General features: G+C 40.8%; 1 protein-coding gene across 2 annotated transcripts in view; it reads left to right on the top strand.

The window, feature by feature from the left end:
• Nucleotides 1-12,463, top strand: part of HTR7 (5-hydroxytryptamine receptor 7) — a 69,276-nt gene that overhangs the window by 50,615 nt on the left and 6,198 nt on the right. Inside the window, exon 3 of one of the 2 annotated variants that reach the window (XM_032768786.2) lies at nt 11,316-11,368. The exons of the other annotated variant lie outside the window; for it this stretch is intronic. Coding sequence (XP_032624677.1) covers nt 11,316-11,368 — 53 coding nt within the window. The remainder of the gene's footprint in view (nt 1-11,315; nt 11,369-12,463) is intronic. 2 annotated transcript variants of the gene reach the window in all.

Raw genomic sequence — 12,463 nt, 5'->3', positions numbered from 1 at the left:
AAATTAGAATGGGATGCCAGGGTTCCTTCTGACAGCAGCTAAAATGAATTCTGAAAGATAACGAATCAGTGAATTTATTTTTATTAGGCTACTCTGTTGTAGGTAATACTATTTTAAAAGTTGTCTACAGTGGACCTTTCCATCTGCCTGACCCTGTCACCTAACACTGGACTATTCCCCCTTCTATACTGATCTCTTTTGTGTTCCTCGGAATGAATTATTAAGTAAACCTCTATGCTTATGTGTGTTTCCTAATTTTGCAAATTTTAAGCTAAGAAAGGAAACTTGGGCTTTTGTAAAAGAATCTCCAGGATAGCTATCATTGTGTCATTGCAATTACTTTTCTTAATTTCACAGTTTTATTATCCAATTTTTTTAGAAAAGATTTTGAGAGTAAGCACACTCATTACAATAGTTGCCATCATCAGTTAGCATAGGTTCTCATACATTCTATTTCTTATATGCCAATGGTATTCTGGGCTAAATTTGCTTAAACTTTCACCACTTAAACTAACTTTAAAGATCAGTGAGTTACTTGGGACTAACAATGCAGATAGTTCCCAGATCTTTTGTTGAGTTTTTATTCACTTGGGAAGGTGCACAGCTTGCGGGCAGGCTTGATTGACTTTCAGATTCACTTATGGTGACAATATTCCTCATACGCCTATACCTGTCCTGGCAGGCCATGAAATAAGCCATTCAGGACCTTATTGCCGGGAGGCATTGCTTTCCTGCTGCGAAAAGGGGCTATGGGTTGCACTCACCTGACTTACAGTCTCTCTTTATTTCTAAGTTTAAAGCCTCTCTTCCCATCCTTACCCAAAACATTTAGAAATAAGAGTTGAAATTAGTTTTAGTGAATTGGAATATTTATTGGTCTTATCTCGAGAGCGCTCGTAGTGAAAGTGACTACTGGAGGGAGATGTCTTCTATTTGTGTGATAAGCATTTTGGTTTTACAACCCTAAACCAGATCACATCACTTTCTTTCAGACAGACAGACAGAGAAGGTTCAGAGCGCGCGTTTGTATTACAGGATGCGAGTATAGAAGGGAAATTGAAAGGCAAGGAGGTATGCACAGGAATATGTAATGGCTTAAGAGAAATAGATGACGAAGACAGTCTAATAAATTGGACGGAAGGGAAGTGAAAAAAATGTGAATGCAAAATAAGTGGGATAGAAAGGGAAGCAGCTAGGCTGGGAGAAAGGGGGGAGAGGTCTCGGTTAAACTAGCGAGTATGTCCAGGAATCAGAGGGAAAAAAAAGAACAACGCTCCCGGATAATCCCTCGAGGCAGAGACAGAACTAACTAATGCATCGGAGGAATGAATGCTGCCACAGGCTGAGAGGCAGAATCCCAGAATGATCGACTGATGCTACACAGTTCGCTGATGATTAAATTTCTAAAATGAGTGATTGAATTGTATAGAGAGAGATATCTTGTTATATCACGTATGACGGAACTTAACTGTACTGTGACCCCTCGCTGTTGTCCGGCCGCTATGCAGGGATCCAAGGAACCATCTTATTCCCCTGCACTGCTGCCCATATCACAAGTGCAGCACTGGAGTGAAAAGCCAGCAAGCCACAGGACCTACTATTCTTCCTCCATGTCTGAGAAGAATGGCGAGGATAGGTGAACCTTAGCTTCCCTGCCTTCCTTCCCACACCCATGTACTGGCCAGTGCAGAGTAGATTGTGACTCCGGTCAAAACTCGTGTCTGGTCCTTGAGCGGATTCTTTTTTTGTTTGCAACTATGCGCACCCCTTACTCAGAGCAGATCTGTAAAACTACACTCTAGCAGTAGTACAGTTGACGATCACATTCATCGAATGGTGAGTGTAATCTATATATAGGAACATGGCGAGAACAGTTTGAGATCCCCAGTCCCAGTGCTTTAACCAAAAGACCATTTTGTGTATGTGCACGTCTAGCACATTCTCTGAATGAGACACCAAATCTACTGTACGCCATCATTAGAAGTCTTCCTAAAAAAGATAGTTGTGCGCTCTAATCGGGCTTTTCTCGGCTGTTCTGAAGAGTGGGTGGTTTTTGTGTTGTTTTTGTTGGTAAGAGAATAGTTAATTTTAATGGGAATCGTGCAGTAGCTCAACATAGTTTGTGGCTACCTTCGGGGCAATACACTCTCTAGAAGCTTTTCTGAAATTTTAACCAGACTATTTTTTTCTGATGAAATTGCCATTTAAAAATCATAAAAATATTCGTCTTCCGTCAAAAATTCAGAATTTACTGAAAAAAAACAAAAAAAAATCCCGTAGTAGTTGGTCAAGCACTTATGTGTGGACTAAAGAGAGGCAGTACCATAATAATTGTGACCCCGCGAAATGAAAAGGTTAGGTCGATGTATCTGGTACAATGTGAAAATAATATCTTAGTTCATCTCTGTTACTTGGGTGGGTCACGAATATTGCCTTATTATAATTTAAAGCTCTTTCTGTAGAATACTTAACAAATAACATAGATCTTATGTATGACCACAAGAAGCGTCAACCTCCATACTTCTGGCCCGACATAGTAACTAAGATAGTAATTATGTTTCCATTTACACATCTATACGCTCCCAGCTTTTTTCTATTTATATTGGTGGTATGAGTTTGACTTGTGATCTCCTAGATAAGTTGACTAAATTTCCTGTTACTTGAGGTCAATTGAGGGCTAGTCAGGTTTCTATGTGTGTATATTCCAGATATTGTTCTGGGCCAGTCTTCCCCCATTCCTGGAATAGTCAACTGCTTTGTTGGTTGGAATCTTATGGGCAGTAAGTGATGCCACTTTCGCAAGTTGCCCAGTCCTTACATTTGGCAGACCTCTTAGCTCTAAAGTTCCTCTATTTTAAGGCCTTGGGTCCTTTCCCAAACCTTACTTAGGCATCCAACTGTGTGGGGCTTATCACTGCACTAACTTGTCCCCCGGTTGCAAGGCTCAACTTTACGTGCAGGCTCTTCGCGATACCTTTATTCTCCTGCCAACTAGCGCAATCAGGAAATGTGGTGTAAACCTGGCCTTCCCCCCTTTAACCAAACATGTCTCTTCAGGATTCCCGCTGCAGCTCCTCTTTTTTTCAGATTTTCTTCTGATGGAGGGACACTATGCTGCCCTCATTCAATACCAGCTATCAATATGGAAAATTCTGTGACGACCCCTAGACTTAAATCCCCCACTTCCCTGGATGCTTAAAAAAGCAGGAGGGGAAAAATCCCTTTCTCCCTCCTTTTCCGCCGTGCGCAGTGACTTTCCAGAAACCGTTTCTTGCTTCCCAGAGCTATATAGCGTAGTCTCTTACAGGCTTCAGGGACAATTTGAGATGCAACAATTGCCACAGCTTGGGCTTTTTGCTCTTCTTTCCCCGGCCCTGCATTCGTTTCCCTTTTTGAAAGGTCGAACTCCAGGAAAATTAGCACAAGCCTTTTGGGGATAGGTTGTGCAGCCTTGTCCCTTGCCTCCCTTAGCAAAAGAATCCACCGGGTAAAAGAAAGTTATATAAAAAAAAAAGAAGAAAAACAATAACTTCTTGCTAATAATAACTCTGAAAAGGATCACCGGCGATCTCCCTTAGGCATCTTAGAAAAAGATCAAGGAATTGATGGGATGGGATTAGACTCCTGGTCATTGGCTTGAGATCTTACAAACCAGAAATTTGAAGACTTTCAATAACTCGGACTAGAGCCCATTATATTGAACCGCGCGGGTGTTGTCCAACAAATCTATTCTAAATACATGTGTGTACCCACAGTCATCATAGCGCTTACTTTGGCTTCCTGTCCTACACCTGGATGTTGGTATAGAGTTTAGAGAGAGTTTAGGCAGAGCAGACTTGTGTGTTTCCTCATTGTAGCGAGGACCTGACTGTTGTGCGGTATTCCTCCTACTTGATCATCATAAAAGACCCCTATACTCGAGTAAACATGTGACAAAGGCAAACCACAATATAAATAATACAAAGCATGATCGCCCTGCTTTACGCCCCTGACTTTTAACAATCCAGTTCTCTGATTGGTCCTCTGGTCAGGTGTTTGGTTACCCTTTCCAGGTAAAAGAAACTTAACCCTTACCTTACCTATCCATTTATGACAATTACGGCTTAAGTTTTTTCAGCAATCTGATCCTCAGGTGTGAAGATTCTTGCTGGCTCTGGGAGGTGTTTAGAAAGCTCCTTGTGAAGCAGAAAGGCTGAAAGACTTCTGAAATACCAAGTAAAAAGCTAATTTTGTTGGTATTTTGGAATCTTTACAAAATATTTTTATATTTGATACTAAAGGTTCAATCTTGTCCTCTGGACCACAGGGCAGCATAGGCTGAAGAGGAGAAAAGCACAGAAGAGCCCTCTCACCCATGTGAACACTCCGTCGGTATCTCTACACAGAGGTGTGGCCACTTTATCAAGCAGGCCTATGCATTCCATCTCAAAAGGGTTGAGGTCTGCCATTAGAAGTTGCATCTAGCCCTTGCTCCACAGCTGACTAGTATATATGTTGTCACTGACAGCATATTTTAGCTGAACAAATGGTAGATGTATACATCTGCAACTTGGAGGAACAAAAGTGTAACCTACAATGGGGATGTTCCCATTAGGTAGGAAAGATTTTAAAATGTTCCTAATATAAATATTCCGATTATAGGATATACTTGTCTCTTACCAATACGCATACTATTGAACCAGCTATGCAGCAACAGGAGTTATTTGACTGGGGAAAGTCCAAACAGCATCCATTTACTCCTTGTGGCACCAAGATCAAATATTTCTTCTTAGAAAGCTCATTCACTTCCCTGTATTTCCTGGAATATTCTCTTTCCCAAATTTATATTTATACTCCTAGGGCTCCAGAATTCCTTCCTAGTTAAAATTATATAATCTTTGACTGTAAGGAAAAGTGGGGCCAAATTCTGCCCTCTTTTACACCAGAGGTATCTGGTGTAACAGAGCAGAATGTGGTCCATGGCTTTGGAATTTGGCTAAGATTATGGCTGAAACAAAGACATGCTTTCCTTCTCCCGAGAATGCTCTCTCACTATCTTTACTGCTTTTAGCTAACTAGCTTTGTGAAAAAGCCAAAGATGTCTACTAAAACACAAGGTTCCAAAATCCCAGAGGAAATGATATCCTTAATTAACAACTTAGATATCTCTTCAGTGCCTGTTGAGGCAATATATTAGCCTAGTTTCTGTTTAGTTAACACTAAAGTTGTGTAAATAATGGGAATCATTATCCACAAATATTTACTTACATTTGAAAGTGAAAGTGCTTTGTTTGTAAACTACTCGTGTTTCCATGTGCATTCCATCAAATGAGTTTTACTTGCAAAATGTGTGCAGGAACTACATTTTAAGCTCAAAAGCTGGAGTATGTAGATACTTGATATGGAATTCTGTTTGAGGTTCAGGTTTTCCAGGTCCCATTACCAGAGCCCAGGTACATAGGCAATTAATGTATTCTTGTATCCAGCAACAAATTCTGAATTGCTTGCTCCCAGAACTGTTCAGTCTCCATCATTCTCCATGGCTCCTGCCTACTGGACAGGGGCTTGTACATCCTGATTTGGAAAGCAGGGGAGTCACTCTAGGTTGCATCTCTATGATTAGGGCTGCTCTGTGCAGGATCTCTATGGTTAGACTTTCTCAGGACTCACAAGGTATGTCTACACTGCAATATAAGCCCAGGGTTCAAACTCAGGCTCAAGCCTAACCCCCCTTCCATCTACACACAAATTGCGCTAATTCTGGCTCGGGCCCAGGATCCCATGGGGTGGAGGGTCTGAGCCTCAGTCAAACCAGGTACCAGGGATCAAGCACTATGGCTTTGCTCTTTGGATGCAGCCCCACTGGACTCGTGCTCTGGGAGTCTCCACAAGTGCCCTACAGGTCCACAGGCTGATTTTCTCTGTCTTCTGGACAAGCAAGTTTGGTGGACCATCAAGTTTTCCCACACTGCACTGCAAACAGGGCTACAGCAGCCACATTTTGGGAGGGTGCTAGGAAGTCTGGGATATGCTGGTTGGAGTTGGGCCCACATAATACAGTGTAGACACTGGAGACTCAGGGTGGGACCCAGGATTCAACAATTCCTAACCCAGGGTTACAAGTGTGCATAGACACTCAAGCCCTAGGTTTACAAACTCAGACTCTGCTAACTCAAGTTTTACTAACTCTGGGCTTACATTGTGGTGTAGCTCTAGCCCCAGAAACCCAGACAGACATTGAGCCTAGGGCACAGTCCCTCGTAGCCAAAGACTTGGAACAACAACTAGAGTGCTCTAGCAATAACTAGGGATCATTAAGTAGCCAGGAACATCCCCACCTGAGTCAGGGCCAATTGGGAAGCACCAAGATCCCATTTGTTTGGATTTTCTCCCACCTCCAGCAGCCCACCAGAACCTGGGTTTGGTGAGTGTCAGAGCACAATATAAGACTTATTTGTTTAACCACTCTTCTGGTTAACTGATGGATTCAATTAATAGCAGAAAGTGGAGATCTGTTGTTGAACCTTTGAAACAGGGGTAGGCAACCTATGGCATGCATGTCGAAGGCGGCACGCAAGCTGATTTACAATGGCACTCACACTGCCTGGGTCCTGGCCACCAGTCCAGGGGGCTCTGCATTTTAATTTAATTTTAAATGAAGCTTCTTAAACATTTTAAAAACCTTATTTACTTTACATATAATAGTTTAGTTATATATTATAGACTTATAGGAAGAGATCTTCAAAACTGTTACAATGTATTACTAGCACACACGAAACCTTAAATGAGAGTGAATAAATGAAGACTCAGCACACCACTCCTGAAAAGTTGCCAACCCCTGCTTTGAAATGAAATCATTATGATCTGTTTTTTTTCCAAGTTATTTTTAAAAGTTTAAAGCCAGGTATCAATCTGTCATTTTATAGTCATTTGATCAAAATAAAAATAATTTCTCATTTTCTTTTCCTATCCAGATATTATTTTATTATCCAGTACCACACAGAGGCATAGTTGTGCCAAATAATCTGAAATAAATGTACTGCAGACAGTTATTGAGTTAAGGGTGTTTATGAGTAACTTTATACTGCAAAGTTTTATCATTTTTCTCCCTTTTCATGTTCTAGCTTTGTGGTATATAACAAGCATCCAGTATATATAAAAGAACTATGTACTATTTTTACTATTCAACATAGCATCTCTAGAGTACTGCTGAGGTAAATTTAGGGATTGTTCAACTAAGACTCTAAAATGCAGGATACAAGAATACCAAGGAATCTTGAAAATGATGCCAATTATTTTGTGCATAGCTACCCACTTAACTTTCTATTTGATTTTTCCTGTCTTTCAGGAAAAACTGCTCAAGAGATAAACTTCTCTCAGGGAAAGCACAGAAAAAAATTATCAGCAGATCCTGTTCATAGCTCGCCATAGATCTTAGGTTCTTTTCTTGTTCTTTAAAAAGAAAATCTCTCTTTGTCTATTGGTCTTTGTACAAGAAGTACCTGCTAATAGTATCTTTATTGCTGTTATCTTGATTTTTTTCTCTAAATAGTCATTGCCACACGAGTTTGGTACAAACACACTATTGAAACTTATTTATAATTTTTTTCAATGTTCATTTCTATATATCTTAATAATGGTAGACCAGGAGCTGTTAACCTTTTTCAAACCAGGACCTCCTTCAGCCCCTCTCCCAAATAACTAGGACCTTTGCGCATTGAGCAGTATGGGAAGTACAGAGTGTATGCAATCCCATGACACATGTTCACAACCTCCAGACTGACATCCTTTGCTGTAGACAAAAGGCAGTCTGATTATTAGCTTTCTTGTGGATGCTGATATATAGAGACAATGTAGGACCATTTTAAGACTTAGTGTCACTTAGTATTATCTTTGTCTATCATTTATGATACTTTTATATATAGTTCTAATTGAATCAGTAATCCCAGAATCAGAAATACATATTGAAATACCTAAGTTTCCAGAAGAAAGAAAGCCCACTGAGAGGAAACCTACTACACCTCTACCCCGATATAACGCAACCCGATATAACACGAATTCGGATATAATGTGGTAAAGCAGCGCTCCGGGGGGGTGTGGGGCTGCGCACTCCAGTGGATCAAAGCAAGTTCGATATAATGCGGTTTCACCTATGAGATTTTTTGGCTCCCGAGGACAGCGTTATATCGAGGTAGAGGTGTATATTGTTATAAACTATTGACATATCAGACTGGATAAATATTTTGCTCTTAGTTTTAGATCTACTCACTAAATAAAAGATCAACAATTATCTCTTTTTAATACAGCAGATGTGTGGACTTTCCTTATGTGTGGTCTTGTTCATTCCAGAAAATTGTGTTTACAGTATGTTTAACTTTTTCTTTCTACATAAAAGAGAGAGCTACTGTAACAAACTTGTTCTCTTATTTCTAAGAGTGCAAGTATTAAAGTCTGTCATGAATTAACAGAATGCAAATGACTAGACTCAGTAACTTAAAACATACAATAATTTAACCCCGTCTGTAAAATGAGGATAATGGTACTGATCCCCTTTGTAAAGAGCTTTGGGATCTGCAGATGAAAAGTGCTCTTTAAGAGCTAGGTATCAGTAGGTAGTATAATGGAGCCAAGCAGCATTTTAAAAGAGGACTCACATACAGTAATAGGGATCATTCAGTCACAAGAAAAATACATACAAAATGAGAACAAACATATGCTTCATACACATACTATGGAAAAAAGTTATTTTGTGATATCTTAGCCTTATAGAACATGGCAAGGAAATAGAGATCACAGAAAGGTAGAAATGAAAGGGACCTTGATAGATCATCTAGTCTTGCACTGAGGCAGGACTAAGTATTATCTAGACCACTCCTGACAAGTATTTGCCTAAAAATCTCTAACGATGGAGATTCCACAACCTCCCTAACTAACTTATTCTACTGTTTAACTACTCTTGTTGTTAGGACGTTTTTCCTAATGTCTAATCTAAATCTCCTTTGTTGCAATTTAAGCCCATTATAACTTGTCCTGTCCTCAGTGGTTAACAACAATTTATCACCCTCCTGTTTATGTCCCCCAATTAATCTTCTCTTCTCCAAACTAAAATCACTCATTTTTTCAGTCTTTCCTCTTAGGTCAAGTGTTCTAGACCTTTAATTAGGGTGACCAGATAGCAAATGTGAAAAATTGGGACAGAGGATGGAGGCTAATAGGAACCAATATAAGAAAAAGACCCCAAAATTGGGACTGTCCCTATACAATCGGGACATCTGGTCACCCTACCTTTAATCATTTATGTTGCTGTCCTCTGGACTTTCTCCAATTTGTCCATATCTTTCCTGACATGTGGTGCCCAGAATTGGAAACAATACTCCAGTGGCGCCATTGTCAGTGCTGAGTAGAGTGGAAGAATTACTTCTTGTGTCTTGCTTACTATACTCCGAATACACCCCAGAATGAGGTTTGGGTGTTTTGCAACAGTATTACATTGCTGACTCTTATTTAGTTTGTGATCCACTAGCACTCCCAGATCCTTTTCTGCAGTAATGCTTCCTAGGCAGTCATTTCCCATTTGTGCAACTGATGATTCCTTCCTAAGTGCAGTAATTTGTATTTGTCCTTATTGAATTTCATACTATTTCATAGAATTTCTCCAGACAATTTCTCCAGTTTGTCAAAATAATTTTGAATTCTAATCCCGTCCTTCAACTGCTCCCAGCATGGTATTGTCCAAGCACTTTATTAGGGTACTCTCTAAGCCATTATCTAATAATTTACAAAGACATTAAATAGACCCAGGACAGATCTTTGCAGGACCCCAGTCAATATGCCCTTCCAACTTGACTGTGAATCACAGTTTTCCAACCAGTTGTGCACCCACTTTAGAGTAGGTATGTCTAGACCAGTGGTTCTCAATAACTAGTCTGTGGGCCAGCACCATTCCCTGAGATCTCCCTGACACAGTTTAGAAAGGCAGCAAGCTAGTCCCTGGTATCAAAAAGGTTGAGAAACACTGGTCTAGGCTATATTTCCCTAGTTTGTTTATGAGGTCACATGAGATATTATCCAAAGCCTTACTAAAGTCAATATATCACACCTGCTTCCCCCTTAACCACAAGGCTTGTTACCCTGTAAAGAAGGATATTCATTTGGTTTGACATGATTTGTTCTTGACAAATCCATGTTTACTGTTACTCGTCACCTTATTATCTTCTAGGTGCTTACAAATTGATTGATTGAATATTTGCTCCATTATCTTTCTGGGTATCAAAGTTAATTATACTGATCTATAAGTCCCTGCGTTATCCTAGTCCCCTTTTTTTGATAGGCCCTTTTCCAGTCCTCTGGGATCTCTCATGTCCTCCATGACTTCTCAAAGATCATTGCTAATAGCTCAGAGAGCTCTTCAGCCAATTCCTTACGTATTCTAGGATATATTTTGTCAGGCTCTGCCGACTTGAAGACATCTAACTTGTCTAAGTAATTCTTATCTTGTTCTTTTCCTATTTTAGCCTCAGATCCTATCCCATTTACACTTATGTTCCCTATGTTATCTGATCACTACTAACCTTTTTGGCAAGAACTGAAACAAAAAAAGGCATTTAAAACCTCTGACATTGCAGCATTTTCTGTTATTGTCTTTCCCACATCATTGAGTAATGGGCCTACCTTGTCCTTGGTCTTCCTCTTGCATCTAATGTATTTGTCAAATGTTTTTTTGTTACCTTTATGCCTGTAGCTAGTTTAATCTCGTGTTGTTCCTTGGCCTTTCTAATTTTGTCCCTATATGCTTATGTTTATTGTTTTAAAATATATGCATCCTTCCTAATTTGACCTAGTTTCCACTTTTTATAGAACTTTTTTTGTTTCACATCATTGAAGATCTCCTGGATAAGCCATGGCAGTCTCTAACCATACTTCCTATCTTTCCTCTGCACTGGGGTAGTTTGCTCTTGTGTCCTTAATAATATCTCTTTAAAAAACTGCCAACTCTCCTGACCTCTTTTTTCCCTTAAACTTGCTTCCCAAAGATCTTCCCTACCAGTTCTCTGAGTTTGGTAAAGTTTACCTTCTTGAAGTCCATTGTCTTTTTTCTGCTGTTTTCCCTCCTACCATTCCTTAGAATTATGAACTCTTATCTTTCATGATCACTTTTATGTAAGCTGCCTTCCATTTTCAAATTCTCAGCCAGGTCCTCCTTATCTGTCAGAATCAAATGTAGAACAGCCTTTCCTCTGGGTTCTTTCTCCACCTTCTTCAATAAAAAGTTATCTCGAATGCATTCCAAGAACTTGTTGGATAATCTCTTCTCTGCTGTATTATCTTTTCAACAGATGTCTGGGTAGTGGAAATCCCCCATCACCACCAAGTCCTGTGCTTTGGATGGGTACGTCTACACTATGGTATTATTCCGATTTTACAGAAACCGATTTTTGGAAACAGATTGTATAAAGTTGAGTGCATGCGGCCACACTAAGCACATTAATTCGGTGGTGTGCGTCCATGTACCGAGGCTAGCATTGATTTCTGGAGCGTTGCACTGTGGGTAGCTATACCATAGCTATCCCATAGTTCCCGGAGTCTCCCCCGCCTGTTGGAATTCTGGGTTGAGATACCAATGCATGATGGGGCAAAAACAATGTCGCGGGTGATTCTGGGTAAATGTTGTCAGACAATCCTCCCTCCGTGAAAGCAATGGCAGTCAATCATTTCGTGCCCTTTTCCCTGGATTGCCCGGGCAGACACCATAGCTCGGCAACCATGGAGCCTGTTCAGCCTTTTTTCACTGTCACCGTATGTCTACTGGATGTTGCTAACAGACGCAGTGCTACAGAGCAGCATCCCCTTGCCTTTGCAAGTTAGCAAAGATGGTTACTCTTTGCTCTACTGTACCGTCTGCTGCTTTGCAAGTTGACAATGATGGTTGCCAGTCATGCTGTACCATCTGCTGCTGTCATGGGTGCTCCTGGCCAGCCTCAGTGAGGTCAACTGGGGGCATATGGACGAAAATTGGAATGACTCCACAGGTCATTCTCTTCTTTAAGTTTTGTCTAAAGGGAGAGTCAGTCCTGTCTAGAATATCAGGCAAGCCTAATAAAGAACCAGAGAGGCAAACAGCCTTTCCGGGTCAGAGCCCCAGACATGCCGCAGAAATGATGAGCTTCATGCTATTCTAGGGGGTGCCCCTGCAACAACGCCACCCATTACTTCCCTTCTCCCCCACCCCTCCTGGACTACCGTGGCAGTGTCCCCCCATTTGTGTGATGAAGTAATAAAGAATGCAGGAATAAGAAACACTGACTTTATTGCCTCTGCAAGCAGAGATCAAAGGAGGGAGAGGAGGGCAGCCTCCAGCTGCTATGATATTCCAGGCAGGAGTGAATCTCCAGGAGACAAAAGTTAAAGAAGAGAATGACCAGGAATCATTCCCATTTTTGCCCAGGCGCCCCGGGCCAACCTCACCGAGGCCAGCCAGGAGCAC

This window comes from Chelonoidis abingdonii, chromosome 15, assembly GCF_003597395.2.
Source record: "Chelonoidis abingdonii isolate Lonesome George chromosome 15, CheloAbing_2.0, whole genome shotgun sequence".
NCBI classification, from domain to species: domain Eukaryota; kingdom Metazoa; phylum Chordata; order Testudines; family Testudinidae; genus Chelonoidis; species Chelonoidis abingdonii.
This window is presented reverse-complemented; position numbering and strand designations above follow the sequence as displayed.